Raw genomic sequence first — 21,704 nt, 5'->3', positions numbered from 1 at the left:
TTATCTGTAGCAAAAAGAATGAAAGCTGGGTAGCACACAGACTAACACTCCTTTTTTTTTTAGCACCAGTCAGGTACACCTCATAGCTGCCCAAAAGGACACCCAGGACAGGCATTGCTCGTCTTCAGTAACACATCAACATCAATTGATAGTTGGAATAAATAGACTGCATTCACCCCCACATCTTAAGGTGCAGGCTTTGTTTTCAAGTGTAGGGGTGTGCAGTATGAGGTTCTGCAGCAGCTGAGGTGTGCAGTATGAAATTCTGCAGAACAGTATAAGGTTCACCCCCCCCCAGGTTTGATCCTGGCTACGCCCATAGTGTGAATGTAGCCTGAGGATCTAGGCTTCATCTTAGCCGAGATAAGTCATAGTGTGTGTGTGTGTGTGTGTGTGTGTATATATATATATATTATATACAGTACAGACCAAGAGTTTGGACACACCTCAATCAAAGCGTTTTCTTTATTTTCATGACTATGAAAATTGTAGATTCACTCTGAAGGCATCAAAACACATGTGGAATTATATAATTAACAAAAAAGTGTGAAACAACTGAAAATACTGTATGTCTTATATTCTAGGTTCTTCAAAGTAGCCACCTTTTGCTTTGATTTCTGCTTTGCACACTCTTGGCATTCTCTTGATGAGCTTCAAGAGGTAGTCATCGGAAATGTTTTTCACTTCACAGGTGTGCCCTGTCAGGTTTAATAAGTGGGATTTCTTGCCTTATAAATGAGGTTGGGACCATCAGTTGTGTTGTGCAGAAGTCTGGTGGATACACAGGTGATAGTCCTACTGAATAGACTGTTAGAATTTGTATTATGGCAAGAAAAAAGCAGCTAAGTAAAGAAAAACGAGTGACCATCACTACTTTAAGAAATGAAGGTCAGTCAGTCCGAAAAATTGGGAAAACTTTGAAAGTGTCCCTAAGTGCAGTGGCAAAAAACATCAAGCGCTACAAAGAACCTGGCTCACATGAGGACCGCCTCAGGAAAGGAAGACCAAGAGTCACCTCTGCTGCGGAGGATAAGTTCATCCGAGTCACCAGCCTCAGAAATCGCAGGTTAACAGCAGCTCAGATTAGAGACCGGGTCAATGCCATGTAGAGTTCTAGCAGCAGACACATCTCTACAACAACTGTTAAGAGGAGACTTTGTGCAGCTGGCCTTCATGGTAAAATAGCTGCTAGGAAACCACTGCTAAGGACAGGCAACAAGCAGAAGAGACTTGTTTGGGCTAAAGAACACAAGGAATGGACATTAGACCAGTGGAAATCTGTGCTTTGGTCTGATGAGTCCTCATTTGAGATCTTTGGTTCCAACGACCGTGTCTTTGTGCAACGCAGAAAAGGTGAACGGATGGACTCTACATGCCTGGTTCCCACCGTGAAGCATGGAGGAGGAGGTGTGATGGTGTGGGGGTGCTTTGCTGGTGACACTGTTGGGGATTTATTCAAAATTGAAGGCATACTGAACCAGCATGGCTACCACAGCATCTTGCAGCGGCATGCTATTCCATCCGGTTTGTGTTTAGTTGGACCATCATTTATTTTTCAACAGGACAGTGACCTCAAACACACCTCCAGGCTGTGTAAGGGCTATTTGACTAAGAAGGAGAGTGATGGGGTGCTACGCCAGATGACCTGGCCTCCACAGACACCAGACCTGAACCCAATCGAGATGGTTTGGGGTGAGCTGGACCGCAGAGTGAAGGCAAAAGGGCCAACAAGTGCTAAGCATCTCTGGGAACTCCTTCAAGACTGTTGGAAGACCATTTCCAGTGACTACCTCTTGAAGCTCATCAAGAGAATGCCAAGAGTGTGCAAAGCAGTAACCAAAGTAAAAGGTGGCTACTTTGAAGAACCTAGAATATAAGACATATTTTCAGTTGTTTCACACTTTTTTGTTAATTATATAATTCCACATGTGTTCATTCATAGTTTTGATGCCTTCAGAGTCAATCTACAATTTTCATAGTCATGAAAATAAAGAAAACTCTTTGAATGAGGTGTGTCCAAACTTTAGTCTGTACCGTATGTATGTAATCGATATTATACAGTGTATTACATATATTACATATTTACAATTTATTACAGTTTTTTGTGTTCTAAAGTTGTATTCCAATAAATAGATATTATGTTCTATCTAAATATCTTGATTATTGTATCATAGAAATGATTAAATGTCTGATGTTCACATTGTACTACAATAGATTTTTCAATTAAATATAAGCAATATATGTCGGAGTCGGAGTAAGGGAAATTGAGGAGTCGGAGTCGCAGGTTTGGCTTACCGACTCCACAGCCCTGCTCGCAAGCACCATCATCCTACTTACATCTAGTGGATGACGCGTCTTACGTCATCCACAGTGTCCCCCAATCACGCTATTGCGCAGGTGTTCTTCACTTTGCCCTAGTGAGGACAGTGCAAAGTACTTTAATGCGCCTGTGCCGGCTTTTCTTTTGGATCATCGGCGCTCTTCCGCCTCTCCCGGCGCATGCCAATTACAGTACTTTGCTCTGCCCTCACCAGGGCAGAGTGATGTTTACCTATACAAGAGCACGATTGAGGGAAACTGTGGATGACGTAGGACGCATTATCCACATGAAGCAGGGCAGGAGGACGGCGCTTTTGACGAGAGAGGAGGCGCCAAAGGAAGAACAGCGAGGCCCATCGGACTGGATCGCACCACATGTGGGTATAATAACAGTTATAGAGAATTTGGGACTTAGGTACAGGTTACTACGATAGTGTAAATGAGTTCTTGAACGTGGTGACCTTGGGAAAACCTGGTGACAGATTCCTTTTAATTGCTTACAGAAATCTGCTTTTTGTATTTTTCCATTTGAACATGATCCAAGTAGCGAAATTTGCTAAACATCCAAAAAAACTCCAGAACGAGCTACCAAACAATATATAAAATAAGTATTTGTTATCTTCTAGACAACATAGCGAGAAGAGTGGAAGCAGAACACCTTCACATCTTGCAAGCTTCCAAACATTTTGTCACATTATGGCAGAAATCATTACCAGCCTGATAGGTTTATTTATGAATACTCTCTACAATATTCAAAGTACATCTATCCCCGCATAGCTCATTTCGAGACTGGGCTCAGGATCAAGACGAAGGAAAAATTAGATTATATATTGAAGAGATGTTAATTGAACTATACTGCATTTAGCAAGGGAGCTTGAGATGGAGACATCTAATATTACCAAGATTTTTTAATGCGCTCGATCACAGGATTGTCGATGCGAGTTGGCAATTACACATAGACGGTGGGTGTTACACGGCGGCCGAAAAAAAAAGTTTATTTCAATTCTACAAGTCTTGGACTTGAATAAAAAAAAAAAATCTTATTTTTGTACGGAAATAGAAGTACATCAGTACACAAATGTTTTTTGAAGGCCTTGTAAAGTTTTGCCAGAAGACGTTAAATTCTGGCACCATCTTAAGTTCACAGCTGAACCGAATATGGAGCCATGATGAATTATCCTCGTCGCTGTTAAAGGCTAATTTAAAATTCTTGGTTCTTTCCAGATAAAACTGCGGAAAAAAAAAAAAAAGTCCCATCAAAATGTTTTCAATATAAATTTTATCTCCATTTCCTAAGGCAGTGTTAATTTCGTTTTGCAGTTAATCTATTGAACTGGTAAAATTTTATACATTTACCACTAAGCGTTCTTTAAAAGCTAAACTATTTAAAGACATCTGAGGTAGAAGGGTTTAGACGATGTTCATTATTAAACGACTTTTTAAATAATATCTACAATTCATTTTCTTTAGTGATAAGGATAAAATAACTAGAGGCATTTTCTAGAATTTAAACAGATTTATGTCTTTGAGATTTTAGATATCTGAAAGGCTTTGCTGACTATTTAGTCTGATAGCTTAAGCATGAAAAAAAAAAAGAAGCTTATTTTAGTTAGAAACTGCTGCTTTTTAAGAAATTGAAGTGAAACGAAACTTTCTGACGAAACACACCGATGCCTTGTTCCTCTCGTACTGGAGAAATAGGTTAAGAAATCGTAGAGGTTGACGAAAGAAAAACAAAAACTGAGAAGATATGAGGTTAAAAAACTTTGGGTTTTGGACTAAAAGGTCTGTCTACAAGGTTGGTTAGGGCCAAAGTTTAAGACCAACTTCAGCTAACCTTGAAGGTGGAAGTTAGTGTAGATGGTGACCTTCTTGAGAAGATGGCCATTGGGGCAACTTCACTTCTTGTGGGTTGTGTTATTCCATTGACCAAAAACCATCAAAACAAAAATTAATCATTTTTGAACATTATCTTCTGATCACTGAAACAAACCAATTATTGTCTGATCTCCCACTTTTAACAGACTTTTATTTAGTTTTTTTTTGCAGTCTCAGCGAAACGTAGTATCATGTGTATTACACAGCAGAGATTGGAATAGGGTAATCATCGCCTTTGTTCGTATTTTTTTCTGCTATCAAACAAATCTTTGTGAAGAAATGTCTAATTTTGTTGAACTATATTATCTACAGTTTGTTCTCGGCTTTGTCGAGATGGTAGCTTTTATCTAGAGCAAGTGAAGATAACCACACACTCAGTGATGGGACTGCTGATATGGTCCCTTTGTTGCTGTATGTGCTAAGAATCCAGTAACCTGCTGGAAAACACATAATTTTCAATCATGTCTGTAAAATCTGTTTAGCATACCACCACTACGTATTTTGCGCTGTAAAAATGTACCATTTTCAGATAAACAACCACACTCTTTAAGGGTATGTGCAAACACTGCAGATTCACCTGCGGGTTTTTTCCCGCGGAACCGCAGGTAAAATCGCAGGTAAAGTGACCTGCGGTTTTGCCTGCGGTTTTGCCCTGCGGTTTCACACCTCTACTATGTTAAAGGTGTGAAACCGCAGCAGAATCCGCAGAAACAATTGACATGCTGCGGAAAAAAAAACACAGCTTTTCCGCAGGTAAAAAACCGCAGCGTGATCACTGCGGTTTTGAAAACCCTTAGGCTAACATGGTAAAGTACCATGTCTGCGGAACTGCTGCAGTTCTGCAGGGCCAAAACCGCAGCGTGTGCACATACCCTAACAATTGATGCCTGCACGTTCCAAAGTGTTACTCACCTTTCCAGTCTCAGGCGCCATCTCTTAGTTCCCTCTCGTAGTTTATGCAGCCACCTTTTATATTATCACCAAAGTGCTTTTAAAGCCAAGTGAAACAACTATGTAAGGTCTAAGAATTCAGTAATCATAGCATTCAGTTAACACTTGTACTTTAAGTGTTTGCCTCACTATTCACTTAGCTACCTAATCATCTGTTCAACAAACTCCTGCTTGCTTGTCATCTAGCCGCATTTATTTAATAGCTCAGACCTGCAGTCAGCCATTTGTCTGCTGTAAGCATAACACTTCTCTGCCACTAATGGTGCTATTCATACAACTCTGCTGCAACAGAATGTAATATTTTATGCAAGCAAATATCTAGTTTGACGGGTCATCATTGCCACCCTGTCTTTTAGCTATTTGTCTGCTGTAAACATGAGGAACTGTTCTCTGCAAATACTGGTGCTGTTTACACAGCTCTCCTGCAACAGTGTGTAACCTCTGAAAACAAGCATGCATTTTCACTGCTCATCACTGCCGCATTGTCTGTTGATTTCATACGTCTCTGCCATTGACTATCTATGTGCTGATCGCATACAACTCTGCCTTTAACCATTTGTCGTTTCCAAGTCCTGGAATTAATATTTATCTTCACTTCTTGAGTTTATCCACATTCTTGGTTTTGTGCCTTCTGGTGTTTCCGACTCTGCTTGTCTGCCTGCTGTCTGGCATACCCCACTGGTCTGGTCTTTGCTGATCCACTTGCATCCTTCGTCATTTTACCATTTCTTTTGGCCTGTGTTGCTTACTCTGACCTATGTTTTAGACAATCCACCTAACCAAATGAGCTTATAAAACAGGAGCACAATTGGTTACAAAAATGTTGTTTGGCTTTAATAAAGTAAGTTCCGATTGGGAGACTTTTTTTTAAATTTTCAGAATTTTAATGAATCGGTTTACTTAATGTGTATATTGGAGGCTCTCCTTTTAAAAATCAGACTGCAAGATGTACCAAGCTTAGACAACCAGCAACTGTAGACTTCTGCACATACCAATGTCTGCAGTATTATGATTTACTACTTCTTTCTATTACTAGCTAACATATGCTCTTAGCCAATAGATAATGGTCTTCTTTTGGAAGACAGTGCCTGGTTTTACAGCGAGCTGTGTAATATTTATCTGCAGCGTAGCCGACTTATTAGGTGGAGGCTCCCCGCTGTCCATAACATAGATCTGCACTGCATCAGAAAATCTGAGGCTTTTCTGGAAATGTGACACATATCCCCATCGTTTGTGTGTTGCCTTGTAGTGCCCGTGTGGCATGGTATGAAACGGGACACAATCTTTACAGCATTACTTGAGAAAGAAAAAAAATCCTGCTCTGTCATATGAATCCATGCCATACAGTTCCATAACTTGGCCATGTGTTTGGTCCCAGAGAGTTGGCCGCCCAATGGTTCCACGTTCTAGTATGCAACTTTCACTGCTCAGTAAACGCAAGTACCGGCATGGGAGTTTCCAAAATTGATGTTCCTATCGGAAATTACTAAAACTATTTAGATGCCTACATTTTGTAGTTGTTCTTAAATAGTTTTGTATATTTATAGATGCATTCGTAATTCATTAGAGAAGCCACGTATTCATGGATAACAATACGTGTTTTGGTTTAACATGCCGGCTGTTCGGATGATCAACCATTAGCGTCGAAGACAAAACCGTCTGAGCTTTAATTTTCTGTCCCTTTTCAAAAGAAAAAAAAAGAATCAAGTTAAAAAGCATACCGCAGTTCAATTAAAATGAAATGAAAGAACCCTTTTATAATAGTATTGTTAGCATAATTAAAATTCAGATTATCTTCCTTCAAAAGTTTAATATTTTTTCAATTGAAATGATTAAAACTAAAATGATACATTAGTCACGCACTCAAAACATAATTGAACTAATTAATCTGAATAAGACATCGAGAAAGTATAGCTCTGGCTAATTCAACATATCTGGCATGTTTTTGTCTCTGCTAAGGCGCTAATAAATTTAGCTATTTTTGTACTTTTAACGGTTTCGGCTTTGCAGGGCTCTACAAAAGTGATTATGTGATTGTAATGAAGTGTGGGATGCTCATAGGTTGATTAAATCACTTGGGTAATGTATCGTAGCGTACATTTTTGTGTATGAAAGAACATTTTTCATAGGCAAAACCTTGTCTCCTGCCTTGAGTTTTTTGAGGCGTCCTTTGGCCAATCAGCCTTATGATTAGCGGAGTGCAAGACTTGAACTGCCTGATCACGACAGCTACCATTGCTTTTAAATTCTTGTGCCAACTGCTACTGATAATGGGACCCACATAAACGTAGGAACCAATAGGACTGGACATGTTTAAATTCAACTTGCCCTATAGTTTACACTGAAGAACCAACATTAGAGGATGGTCTACTGTCTCCATATTTTAAAAGAGCAGCCTATCTTGCCGAATGTGGTAGCTCAAACATACTAAGAAAAACTCATCTACATATCCATAAAATAAAACTTTCATAGGATAACAATTTCCACATTCTGATGGTAGATTGAAAAAAATAAAATAAAATAACGCATTTCTGGCGTTGATAGCACCCTTAGTCATAGAGTAGGTCCAACATACTTTTCTTTAATGTGATACAGCTAAAAGGGTTTTTTATTCTTCTTCAGGAAATATATCTTTGTATCGTGTTGGCCAGTACCGCATTAAGTATATTCTATTGATTAAATTTCTGTTGCGGACACTAGCGTCTTCGCAAGAGAAATTGACATGCTGTGGTCCTGAAAGAAGCACCGCATGTCATTTTCCGCTGGTGATTCGCACATGCACTTATTGTGGACACCGGATTTCTAGAAATCCCATTCACTGTTTTGTAACATCTGACCACTACGGTTTTGACGCTGCATAAATACGTAGGGTCAGAGCCGCAGCAGTTCCTGGTCTTGGGCACGTAACCATAAAGTATTTTTTACAATTCATCCCTTATAGTAATTCTGGCCCTCATCCTGTAATAATGTCCCCAATTCTGTTATAATTTCCCACATCTTGTAATAATGTCCCCGTCCTGTAATCATGTCCCCTCATCCTATAATAATGCTCCTTGTCCTGTAATAATGGTCCCTTCTGTGATGAACCCGCACCTCACCACCCCATCGGATGTCAACATTATGTTGGAGGGATCACAATCTCTTCACTTGCACCAACGTGATGTTCTGCACCCCTTGGGGGACACGTAAGGTCAGCTTGACACAATTTTAAACAGACACCCCCTGACCTCACTGGCCCAGGAAGGAATGGGGAGGGAGAAAAGGTGGCCCAAGCAGCCACTGATGTGGCACCGCACTTGCTCACAACCCTGACAGGCTGAGAGGCACTAGTGAAACAGAGCCCTACCAGCCCAGTAGGACTGCCACCAGTTCCTTGTTAGATTTAGGCCCAGTCTGTAAACGGGATTATATTGGGTCAGAGACCAGCCCCAGTAGCATGTGAAGTTAAAACCGAGAAGACGGACTTGTGGATTCGTGGATCAAGATAAAAGAGCAGCCCAAAGTTAAATTATATATTTAATCGCCTTAAAGGGAATCTGTCACCACATTTTTCTCATATCATGTAAAAATATTCAATTCAGTGTCAACTATGCATTATAACAGTACTTTTTACCCCTTGACTCCCCACCTTTCCAATAAATACAGTTTATACTCCTCCCGCGGTGTATGTAAATCTGCTCGGTCCGGTCCGATGGGCAGGGCTTATTGTCCTTCTCTTTCCCCCTCCTGTCTTGCTTTACGGATTTGTTTCTTGTAATTCCTGTGTTCGCGTACTGTTACCGCACGTGCGCAAATGGCCTTTCGCGCACATGCATCGGCGTGTGCCATTACGTTCTATGGCCCGGAAGTATTACGATGCAAATTGTGTGTTCTCTCACGCATCACAATACTTTCGCGCTGATGGCATTTGCCGACGTAAGCGCAATAATGATTTTGTGCTTTGACCACTGTTGGGCAAAGCATAGTGCGCACGCACGGAAGGCCATTTGATTGCGCACACTCGGTAACAGTACGCGAACGCAGGAATTACAAGAAAGAAATGCGTAAAGCAAGACAGCAGTGGGGAGAGACGGACAATAAGCGCCGCCCATCGGACCTGACCGAGCAGATTTACATACACCGCCGGAGAAATATAAACGGTATTTATTGATCAAAGGTGGGGAGTCAAGGGTTATCAAGAGTACTGTTATAATGCAGAGGTGACACTGAATTGAATGATATTTTTGCATGATATGCGAAAAAAGTGGTGACAGATTCCCTTTAAGGGCACACTAGACAAAACAAATATGCAAGCACAGGTGAAGTACAAAAGATATAAGCGGATGAGTCATGTCAGTTACCGGTTTGATGTTCGACCATGTGTGCTGGGCCGCCAGCTTGTTCCAGTTCCTTCCAGCATGTTACTCGATGTGGCGTACCCTTTAGAAGTGAACAGAAAGCATGACAAAGAGAGAGCGAGCACGTGGCCTTGCATAAGCATTTAACCCCATGGTCGGTTACTACTTGTTCTGCTCCCGGAATGGTTTTAATACCTTTCCTTTGGGGGTTTGTAGCTAAAACTCCTAAGTCTTGTGAAAAGATCATAACTTTGCTATTTCTACTTCGCTATTTCTACTAGCCATTCTGTGTATCTCCCTACCCTGGGGTGCTAGAACAGATTGAGACCCTGGAAGGTGTTTTGCTCATTCCAGAGATCTCGCAAATGTAACCAGTGTGAGCCTAGGATGTACAATAACTCCATATTCTCCTTAAATTTCTTTATGAGATTCCCATCTGACTGACGGAAGTTTGAATGAAAGTCACACAGCGTAGACTCCACAGGAGGTTATTCTGTATAAGCCTGGATACTAGCTATGGTGATTGGGGTGTTAGTTTCCACTTAGATACTGGTGAGGCAGGACCATCCACTGAGCCAGGTGTCAGTTATAGCTACCTATGCTGAACAAGGACTTCAGTATGATTTGATACAGTTGATGGGCATGACTTAAATCCCCCCATATTCTTCACACCATCTTTAATTTCCCCATCCTGGTCTCACCCTGGTTGTCATCATGTAGTAATGGTCCTTCATCATGTAGTAATGGTCCTCTATCCTGTAATAACATCCCTCAACCTGTAGTAATAGTCCCCTGTTCAGTAATAATTTCCCTTGTTTTTTAATATTGTCCCTCATCCTGTAATAATGTCCTTTAATAATGGTCCCCATCTTGTAGAAATGTCCCCATTCTAGTTACCATCATATAGTAATGTCCCCATCTTGTACTTGTAACAATGTCCCACATTCTGTTGTTCTTTACACACACTAAAAAAAAAAATCTCACCTAACCTCGCTTTGTTGGCTAACCGTGTCCTCTTCCACAGCTGGGGCTGGGCACATGGCAGTGACGTCATGCGCAAATGCCACGGTATGCTGATGCCAGACGCCGGCCTCTGATTGGCCGGTGGCTGCTACTGGTATTGCAATGCAAAGTGCCGTACTCTGCACCACAATCCATTTCAATTGAATGTGTGTCCGTGGATTCACATTCAGTTGAAAAGGAGCGCTGATATTGGCATCCCCTGGATCGGGCCGTGATCTTCTCAGGGGTCCGAGGGTTGCACAGTGGCATCTTGGGGAGCTGCGTGTTTGAGACTACTTGGTTAGAGGTTGTAAAGAACTTGACTTGGTCAAGCTGCTGCACTCTGCAAACGACTTTCAACTAACCTCTGCACTAATCCGTACCTCCCACTTCCGACTCCAAGACTTCTCCCGCGCTGCCCCAATCCTGTGGAATGCTCTACCCCAAGAAATTAGGACTATCCACAATTTGCATAGTTTCAGGCGATCACTCAAAACACATTTGTTCAGAGCAGCCTATCACGTTCACTAATCAAAGTCATTCTATGTGTAAAGGTACTGTCACACTTAGCGAAGCACCAGCGATCCCGACCAGCGATATGACGCGGTCAGGATCGCTGGTGCATCGCTAAGTGGTCGCTAGTGAGCTGCCACACAAGCAGATCTCACCAGCGACATAGCAGGGGTCGGGGGTCGCTACTTACCTGTCAGACGAGGCAATCCAGACGTCCTCCCGCCCGCGTCCACGCGTCGCTCGTCGGCGCCAGCAGGAAGCTGACGACGAGAAAAGGCCCAGGACGTTCTCGCGCGATCAGCAATAATCAGCGGGGAAACCAGTGACGTTATAGAGATATTGCTAGCGATATCGCTTAGTGTGACAGGCCCTTAAGAGTGCGTGTGTAGCCCATTCACTATCTCCATCCTTCCCTCAAGATGGCTGGACCATCATTGTAAATACACCATTGTAAATACACACCTGTACTTTGTATCTCCCCCACCTCATTGTAGATTGTAAGCTCTCACGAGCAGGGTTGTCTTATTTTGCTTTAATTATTGTATTGTTAACGTTGTTACTTATGACTTGTGTTTTGAAACTGTTAAGCTGCAAAGCGCTGCGGAATATGTTGGCGCTATATAAATAAAGATTATTATTATTATTATTAAGCCACACTACGTCACTGGAATGAGATGCAATGTAAAGCATGCAGTTGCCTCTAATAAAAAGTATATAGTGGAGCATTTACAAACAATGAATATGAAAAAACATTTGCTACTGGGACCTTTAAAAGGGGTTTTCCAACACCGTTATATTGAGTTATCTTCTAGATAGGTCATCAATATCAGATAAACAAACAGGGTTCCAACCGATTAGTAGTTTCCATCAGCCTTCGAAGCCAGATGTAAACACCACTGCTCTGCCAGTTGAGATCTTATTCTAATAATGGTCCATTTCATTCATTACTGTGAAACAAATGATATTGTTGACAGTGATTGCCTTGACATCACTTAGGAGTGTTGCAGAAGAAGATTTGACTCAATCTTGGGTGGAAGTGTGGCGGTCCAGCTCCTGATTGTTTGGCCTTCTTTTGCCCAGTTGAGAGAAAAAGGAAATCCCAGATCACAAATTTTATTTTCGAATTGTCTTTTTTGGACAACTTATTTTGTTGAGCAGGTCTTCTAGATCATCAATGGTCAAGAACAACTTGTTGAATGGTCCCTTAACAAGACACGTAGGAAATTGATAGAAGACAACCCCTTATATTCTGGATTTTTGGGGCAAGCAATACTCTTTGATCTCTAGTCCAGAGGAGACTTATAAAACATTAGACAACCGATTTTGTTGAACAGGTCTTCTAGATCATCAATGGTCAAGAACAACTTGTTGAATGGTCCCTTAACAAGACACGTAGGAAATTGATAGAAGGCAACCCCTTACATTCTAGATTTTTGGGGCAAGCAATACTCTTTGATCTCCAGTCCAGAGGAGACTTATGTAACATTAGACAACTGATTTTGTTGAACAGGTCTTCTAGGTTATCAATTGTCAAGAACAACTTGTTGAGTACTCTCTTAAGACATGTATTCAATTGATAGACGGCAACCCCTTATATTCTGGATTTTTGGGGCAAGCAATACTCTTTGATCTCTAGTCCAGAGGAGACTTATAAAACATTAGACAACTGATTTTGTTGAACAGGTCTTCTAGATCATCAATGGTCAAGAACAACTTGTTGAGTAGTCTCTTAAGACATGTATTAAATTGATAGAAGGCAACCCCTTACATTCTGGATTTTTGGGGCAAGCAATACTCTTTGATCTCCAGTCCAGAGGAGACTTGTATAACATTGGACTATCAGTAGATTAATGAAATTTTACTGCCCATCTCCATTAAAAAAAACAATCAAAACAATAATTAACATTTGGAACATTCTGCATTAGGTAAAGAGAGAATTCCTATGGTTTAATGGAACATACTTTTATGTGTTTTTTTTTCTTCCATTTTTTAATATGCTATAAAATGTCCAAACGGCTTCTAATAAAACAGGCACATCACACAAGCTTAATTATTTTCTCAAGGGATTGGTGCGCGTAGAACTCTTCGTATCCGGTGGTAAAAAAAAAAAAACGAAATTCCGTTTGCTTGTATAAATAAATTGTATAAATTATTTTTGTCGCGCTTCATTGATTCGGGATTGGACACCAACAGATATGTGTAACAATCTTAACTGAACTGGAGCTCGACGGCATAATAATAAAAAAAAAAGGGAAAAAAATAAAAGAGAAAAATCTCGTTCTCTGTTTATTAAACACATCGTAAGGTTTTAGTTAATGTTTACATGTTAATGGGTTTTTATCCTAGTGATGGGATTCATGCTGTGCAGGTAAATTTGTTCGTGGCGTATCTCAGGCAATCAGACAGATATAGAATGCAGAAGTGCGCTTTCTTTTTTTAAAAAAATTTTTTCTGCTGCTCGGTTCTCGCATTAGGTAATATTTTTCAGAATGTGAGAAGACTTACAAAATGCACATCCTGATCACAGCTACAAATCTAATCTAAAGTGACAACTGGGATACTCTCCCAGACATTTTTCTCTTTAATGTAACATGACTTTAAATTGATGCAGCCCCACAGTGATTGAAAAACTCTCACCGCTTGTCTCTCGTGATTACATTTCTGATCTGTACAACTTAATATTTTAACTTGGTGTGTCTTGGTTTTCTAAGCGACTAGTTCCCCCCATCCCTTCCCATCCCTCCTCCCCCCTTTAAGGGTAGACATTCCTTTATAGCACAAATGTTCTTCCTTAATTAACATTATCGTTAGAATTTTGCATCACTATAATGAAGACTACCAATTAACATGTTAATAGCACAGGGAATATTGGAATGAGGGGGTCACGGAGGGTTAATAGTTAAAATGGAATTTTTTTATTTTTTTTACTGTGTCGACTGCTTGGATGAAATTTTACATTTACAAAATTACAGTCGCTTTAATGCTTGTTTATAGGACGTTGCGTTTTAGAGCAAGTTTTTTTTTTTTTTTCTATGTAAGTTTGGAAGAACCATACGGAAGGTTTTCTAGCATTTTTACATGAGCCAAGGTGAACCTGCTGCTTTGTTTTATTTACTTAGGGGTGAACGTTGGTGGACAGCCATTTTCAGGTCTCTCCAGAGATGCCCAATTATGTTTAGGGTCATTGTCTTGTTGGAAGGTGAACCTTCGGCCAAGTCGGAGGTCCAGAGCACTCTGGAAGAGGTTTTCATCCAGGATATCTCTGTACTTGGTCACATTCATGTTTCCTTCACTTGAAATCAGTTGTCCTGTCCCTGCAGCTGAAAAACACCCCCATAGCATGATGCTGCCACCACCATGTTTCACTGTTGGTATTGTATTGGGCAGGTGATGAGCAGTTCCTGGTTTTCTCCATACATATTACTTAGAGTTATCACCAAAAAGTTCTGTCTTCGTCTCATCAGACCAGAGAATCTTATTTCTTATAGTCTGGGAGTCCTTCATGTGTTTTTTTTTTTAGCAAACACTGTGCAGGCTTTCATATGTCTTGCATTGAGGAGAATCTTCCGTTGGGCAACTCTGCATAAAGGCCCGACTGGTGGAGGGCTGCAGTGATAGTTGATTTTGTGGAACTTTCTCCCATCTCCCTGCTACATCTATGGAGCTCAAGCACAGTGATCTTGGGGTTCTTCTTTACCTCTGTCACCAAGGCTCTTCTCCCACAATTGCTCACTTTGGCTAGACGGCCAGGTCTCGGAAGACTTCTGGAGGTCCCAAACTTCTTCCATTTAAGAATTATGGAGGCCACTGTGCTCTTACGAACCTTGAGAACTGCAGAAATTCTTTTGTAACCTTGACCAGATGTGTGTCTTGCCACAATTCTGTCTCTGAGCTCCTTGGCCAGTTCCTTTGACCTCATGATTCTCACTTGATCTGACATGCACTGTGAGGTCTTATATAGACAGGTGTGCGCCTTTACAAATCAAGTCATATCAGTTTAATTAAGCACATCTGGACTCCAATGAAGGAGTAGAACCATGTCAAGGAGGATCACTAGGAAAAGGACAGCATGTGACTTAAAGGGAATCTGTCACCCCTTTTTTCGACTATGAGCTGCCGGCACCGACATCAGGGGCTTATCTACAGCATTCTGTAATGCTGTAGATAAACCCCGATGTAACCTGAAAGATAAGAAAAAGGAGTTATATTATACTCATCGGGGGGCGGTCCGGTCTTGGTCCGATGGGTGTCGCGGCCCAGCACCTCCCACCTTCTAACGTTGACGTCCTCTTCTTTGCTGCCTGTCGTGTTCCGGCGCAGGCGCACTGCTCTTCCCTGTTGAGGGCAGAGCAGAATCCTGCAGTGCGCAAGCGCCGGACCTCTCCCGGCGCCTGCGCACTGCAGAATTCTGCTCTGCCCTCAACAGGGCAGAGCAGTGCGCCTGCGCCGGAACCATGAAGGCAGCAAAAAAGAGGATGTCAACGTTAGAAGATGGAAGGCGCCGGACCGCAACACCCATCGGACCGGACCCCTGGGTGAGTATAATCTAACTCTTTTTTTCTTATCTTTCAGGTTACATCGGGGGCATTACAGAATGCTGTAGATAAGCCTCTGATATCGGTGCCGGCAGCTCATAGTCGAAAAAAGGGGTGACACATTCCCTTTAAATATGAGTGTCTGAGGAAAGGGTCTGAATACTTAATAACAATAATAGTAATAATCTATATAGCGCCTACATATTCCATAGCGCTTTACAGTTTTTGCTACTTATGACCATGTGATATTTCTGTTTTACTTTTTTAATAAATTAGCAAACATTTCTGTTTTTTTCAGTCAAGATGGGGTGCAGAGTGTACATTAATAAGAAGAAAAAAAGAACTTTTTTGAATTTACCAAATGGCCGCAATGGAACAAAGAGTGAAAAATTTAAAGGGGTCTGAATACTTTCCGTACCCAGTGCCACTGTATGTGTCATATGTTGTCTTGTTTTCATGGTGGCAAGTCATATGAACTTTTGGAATTATTGATGCTCTTTTTTTATGAAGGCAGATATGTCAGCCAGCTATCACAATACAAACTCTATATATTATAAAATAGATCTCTTTGACCCATGATGCATTTACTTTGAAAATCGGTGTCAGCATGATTGTAAAATTTCCAGCCCACCTAGCCTGATTGACAGCTCCTCAGTGTCCCTCCTCCCTGCTGAAGAATCTACCTCCAGCAAGTCTGATTGTAACTTCTCAGTGTCCCTCCTCCCTGCTGCAAAATCTCACTCCAGCTAATCTGATTGTAACTCCCAAGTGTCCGTTCTCCGTGCTGGTAAATGTTACCTCACATAACCTGATTGTCATTCCCTTAGTGTTCCTTTTTCCTGCTGTGAATCTCTCTCCACCTAGCTTGATTGACAATTGCTCTTCACTGGGGCTGAATCTCCCGCTGTCTAGTCTGAATGTAGCTCCTCAATGTCCCTCTTCCCTGCTGCTGAATCTCCCCCCAGCTAGCCTTATTATAGCTCCCTTCCAGAGTCCCTTCTCCCTGCTAATAAATCTCCTTCTACATAACCTACATAACCTAATTATCATTCCCTTAGTCTCCTTTCTTCCTGTTGCTGAATCTCCCCCCTGCATGTCTGATTTTAGCTCTTCAGCATCCCTCTTTCCTGCTGCCGAGTTGCCTCTATCTCTAGCCTCATTTTCAGCTCCTCAGCGTCCCTCTTCCCTGTTGCTGAATCTCATAGACCTAGCCCCAGCTCCACAGTGTCCTTCATCCATTCTGCTGAATCCTCCCCCACCTATTCTGATTCTAGCTCTTCAATGTCTTTTTTTCTGTCTGCAGAATCTCCCCCACCCATCCTTATTGTCAGCTGTCTACTCCTTCTCCCTGCTGATGCTGAGAGCTCACACTGCTCAGTACAATGTGTAGCTGTCAACCAAACTAGGTGAGATGAGATTGTTACGCTTAACTCATGAGCTATTTTATTCTATAGCTGGGCTATTATAAAGCTCAACTTAATATTAGGATTATACAAACATTCTCACATGGATTTTCAAAGTAAATACCAGGGCTGTGGAGTCGGAATCGGAGTCGGAGTCGGTGCTCATTTCGGAGTCGGAGTTGGAGTCGGTATAAAATGGACCGACTCCGACTCCTAAAATATATAATAAATTGGGTACAGTAATTCAATGCAGGATGTGCTGAATATTTTTTCATAGGAGTTTGGGAAAGTTATGAAATGTCCTATAAATGGCTGTTATATTCCTGATCTAAGGCTACATTCACACACAGCGTTTTTCCTGTGTTTTTTGAGGATACGTTTTTCAGCTGCAAAAGCTGATCATCTTTTTAAAAAACTGCATCACCTGAAAGGTTTTTGAGCTCATAGATAATGTTTTCAATAGCAAAAGCAGATTAGAAATCTGCTCTATCTATCCATTTATCCATATCTGTCTATCCATATCGTATCTGTACCAAAAAGAATGAAAACTGGGTAGTACACCAATATATATTCTGTTCTATATAAATATCTTGATTATTGGATCATAAAAATGATTAAATGTCTGAGGTTCACATTGTACTACAATAAATTTTTCACTTAAATATAAGCAATATGTGTGGGAGTCGGAGTCGTGGAGTCGGAGTCGGTGTAAGGGAAATTGAGGAGTCGGAGTCGCAGGTTTGGCTTACCGACTCCACAGCCCACTAAATACATCAGCCTCATCAGGTTTAAAATATGCAGTTTACATTGTTAAATCTTTTGCCAAATCTGCTTTAAAAGTAATCTTTTGACATCTGACACTGATACGGTACAAATAGAGTTGAGCGAAATTTTCAGTATTCGGTTCGTATTACAATCGCCAGCGATTATTGTTTGTCCAATGTTCGCCGAACAAAACCCAACGCCATTGGAGTCAGTGGAAGTATAAATGAGCGAATATGTTCGGAAACGGTCGTCAAACAGAAATTCGGCACGAATATGGGTAATTCAGATTCGCTGATCGTTTCTGAACATATTCGCTGAACTCTAGTTGCAAACAAATAAAAGCCCCATTGATTTAGAAATTGGAACTACAGCTTAAAATAATCTTCAAGCATGTGTTAGATACTTGGAAGATGTTAACCTCAGTGGACCTCATGAGTTTGGATCTTCAGTATTTAGAAGCAAGGAACATCCTGACTTCGTAGAGTCTACAAAACCTCTTTGAAAGTTCTGAAGTTTTTCCTAAAGTGTCTGCCCTCATGATGGAAACCATTCATGTGGCCTTCTGAGAGGTCTCTGGGGCTTGCCCTTTGATTACTTTTCTGTGGTATATTCTTTTAAAGTTATCCTTTCGTTTTTGAAGGTAAATCTTTTAGATCTCAACGGGGTCCAACACTGCAAAAGAGCTAATGGCATGAAGCAAGAGATGGACAGGTAACATCTTTTTTTTCCCTGAGATATACAGTTGTGGCCAAAAGTATTGACACCCCTGCAATTCTGTCAGATAATACTCAGTTTCTTCCTGAAAATGATTGCAATCACAAATTCTTTGGTATTATTATCTTCATTTAATTTGTCTTAAATGAAAAAACACAAAAGAGAATGAAGGAAAAAGCAAAACATTGATCATTTCACACAAAACTCCAAAAATGGGCCAGACAAAAGTATTGCCACCCTCAGCCTAATACTTGGTTGCACAACCTTTAGCTAAAATAACTGCGACCAACCGCTTCTGGTAACCATCAATGAGTTTCTTACAATGCTCTGCTGGAATTTTAGACCATTCTTCTTTGGCAAACTGCTCCAGGACCCTGATATTTGAAGGGTGCCTTCTCCAAACTGCCATTTTTAGTTCTCTCCACAGGTGTTCTATTGGATTCAGGTCTGGACTCATTGCTGGCCACCTTAGAAGTCTCCAGTGCTTTCTCTCAAACCATTTTCTAGTGCTTTTTGAAGTGTGTTTTGGGTCATTGTCCTGCTGGAACACCCATGACCTCTGAGGGAGACCCAGCTTTCTCACACTGGGCCCTACTCTATGCTGCAAAATTTGTTGGTAGTCTTCAGACTTCATAATGCCATGCACACAGTCAAGCAGTCCAGTGCCAGAGGCAGCAAAGCAACCCCAAAACATCAGGGAACCTCCACCATGTTTGACTGTAGGGACAGTGTTTTTTTTCTTTGAATGCCTCTTTTTTTCTCCTGTAAACTCTATGTTGATGCCTTTGCCCAAAAAGCTCTACTTTTGTCTCATCTGACCAGAGAACATTCTTCCAAAACGTTTTAGGCTTTTTCAGGTAAGTTTTGGCAAACTCCAGCCTGGCTTTTTTATGTCTCGGGGTAAGAAGTGGGGTCTTCCTGGGTCTCCCACTATACAGTCCCTTTTCATTCAGACGCCGACGGATAGTGCGGGTTGACACTGTTGTACCCTCGGACTGCAGGGCAGCTTGAACTTGTTTGGATGTTAGTCGAGGTTCTTTATCCAACATCCGCACAATCTTGCGTTGAAATCTCTTGTCAATTTTTCTTTTCCGTCCACATCTAGGGAGGTTAGCCACAGTGCTATGGGCTTTAAACGTCTTGATGACACTGCGCACGGTAGACACAGGAACATTCAGGTCTTTGGAGTTGGACTTGTAGCCTTGATATTGCTCATGCTTCCTCACAATTTGGTTTCTCAAGTCCTCAGACAGTTCTTTGGTCTTCTTTCTTTTCTCCATGCTCAATGTGGTGCACACAAGGACACAGGACAGAGGTTGAGTCAACTTTAATCCATGTCAACTGGCTGCAAGTGTGATTTAGTTATTGCCAACACCTGTTAGGTGCCACAGGTAAGTTACAGGTGCTGTTAATTACACAAATTAGAGAAGCATCACATAATTTTTCGAACAGTGCCAATACTTTTGTCCACCCTCCTTTTTATGTTTGGTGTGGAGTTATATCCAATTTGGCTTTAGGACAATTATTTTTGTGTTTTTTCATTTAAGACAAATTAAATGAAGATAATAATACCAAAGAATTTGTGTTTGCAATCATTTTCAGGAAGAAACTGAGTATTATCTGACAGAATTGCAGGGGTATCAATACTTTTGGCCACAACTGTAGGTTATGCTTATTTATGGAGGTGTTGTAGAAGGTGTCTGTCGATGAAGATAGCCATCAGTTGTTATAATGTACAGTTCCTTTCACTGGGACTTCTGTCAAACATTCGGGGAAATCGTTGACTCCCTAATGGTTTGCTTAATGTATATACTGAAGAGTGAACATTCCTAGGCTAAAATGTTATAAAAGCAAATCTGAAATATTCAATACCCTATATACATTCAGGCTGTAAGTTCTCACCACAACTGAAAGCTTGTAGTATTTTTATATTCTCTTTCTTATTCAAATAGTCCTTTTTCCATCTCTCGTTTATATATGTGATAGATATAGTTCTTTTCTTATTTTATTTTTTTTTCGCCACGCTCTGGAAAAGAACGACTTTTTAAATAATTGTCTCCGTGGGCCTAATGCTGCCTGTTCCTTGTTTATGTCTTATTTAACATCTGGCTTTAGTGGGGAAGGAAGAAGCATTTCTTGCATTATAAAGCCTTTCATTTTTTACCCTGTTTTATGTATTGATTGTGGCGCTATTACAAAAGATAGAAGTTTATTGCTCCGTTATGTTTAGAATACAGTTTCCTTTTTTTTTTTTTACTACCCATTTATATTGTGCTTTCTTCTGCAAAGTGTGCACTTTGATTTCAAGATTGATACAGAGTTGAAGGAAAGGAAAATTGATAAATATATATTTTGGTGCAGGTACAGAATATTAACTTTAGCAAAATCCTTTGAAGAGTTCAAATGGGCAACCTTTTTTGTAGATGTTTATAAGGAAAGTTCTTATGAACTTCAGCCTTGAGCCCTTGTTAAAGCCACATGTGTCTTCCAGTAATGTTCAAAGCTTCCACGCTTGTTCTACGTTGGTTCAACGTTGATGTGTGGACATTTAGAGAAACCAATGCCACATGAAAGTCTACATCTTAGTGGGCTTGAGTTTACTTGTTACTGACCAACAGCTCAGAGAATCCACCTCTCCAGGTAAACCCATAACAACATTGACCAAGGGCGATTGCACAGTGGGCAGGATGTGACAAACGGTACGTGGATCAGCAAGGACCATAATAGCAAGTTATGCAAGATGGCAGGCAGACAAGTGAAGCAGAGAACACCAGAAGACATAGAGCCAAGAGTGTGGATATATACAAAAGCTGTAAATGTATAGTCAATCCAGAACTTGCATCAATCAAATGGTTAATGGCAGAAATGTTGGTTATCAGCAAACTTGATAGTCAATGGCAGAGATGTATGCAATCATCAAACAAATAGTTAACCACTGGTAGTAATAATAAACAAGCTAACTGGATCCTAAAGAGTTCACACTTTTGCAGCAGCGTTGTAGTGTGAACAGCACCCGTATCGGCAGAGAAGAGTTTGTTGTTTGTATGCTTACAGCAGATGAATGGTTACCACAGGTCTGAACCAGGAGGTAAATACAGATAGATAATAAACAAGCAGGCGTTTACTGAAGAGATGATTAGCCAGCTGAGAGAAATAGATGGTAAAGCAAAACTCCTGAAGTATATTCATTAACTGAGTGCAAGGTTTAATATTCAGGTAGTTTGTGGCTGTCTGGTTTGTCCTTTAAAGACCTTATGTGATGATATCAAAAGAGTTCTGATAACCGC

At 40.9% G+C, this 21,704-nt stretch overlaps 1 protein-coding gene across 11 annotated transcripts in view; it reads left to right on the top strand.

Moving 5' to 3' along the window:
* The window catches only part of WWOX (WW domain containing oxidoreductase), a 1,101,136-nt gene that overhangs the window by 163,657 nt on the left and 915,775 nt on the right, over positions 1–21,704 (top strand). Inside the window, exon 7 of one of the 11 annotated variants that reach the window (XM_073582715.1) lies at positions 15,834–18,067. The exons of the other annotated variants lie outside the window; for them this stretch is intronic. Coding sequence (XP_073438816.1) covers positions 15,834–15,887 — 54 coding nt within the window. The 3' untranslated portion in view covers positions 15,888–18,067. Of the gene's footprint in view, positions 1–15,833; positions 18,068–21,704 lie in introns of those variants that run through there. 11 annotated transcript variants of the gene reach the window in all.

The sequence above is a fragment of the Dendrobates tinctorius genome, unplaced genomic scaffold, assembly GCF_039654945.1.
Source record: "Dendrobates tinctorius isolate UK_male_01 unplaced genomic scaffold, ASM3965494v1 ptg000009l, whole genome shotgun sequence".
Lineage (NCBI taxonomy): Eukaryota > Metazoa > Chordata > Amphibia > Anura > Dendrobatidae > Dendrobates > Dendrobates tinctorius.
Note: the sequence above shows the minus strand (reverse complement) of the source record. Positions and strands in the feature narration are given on the sequence as shown.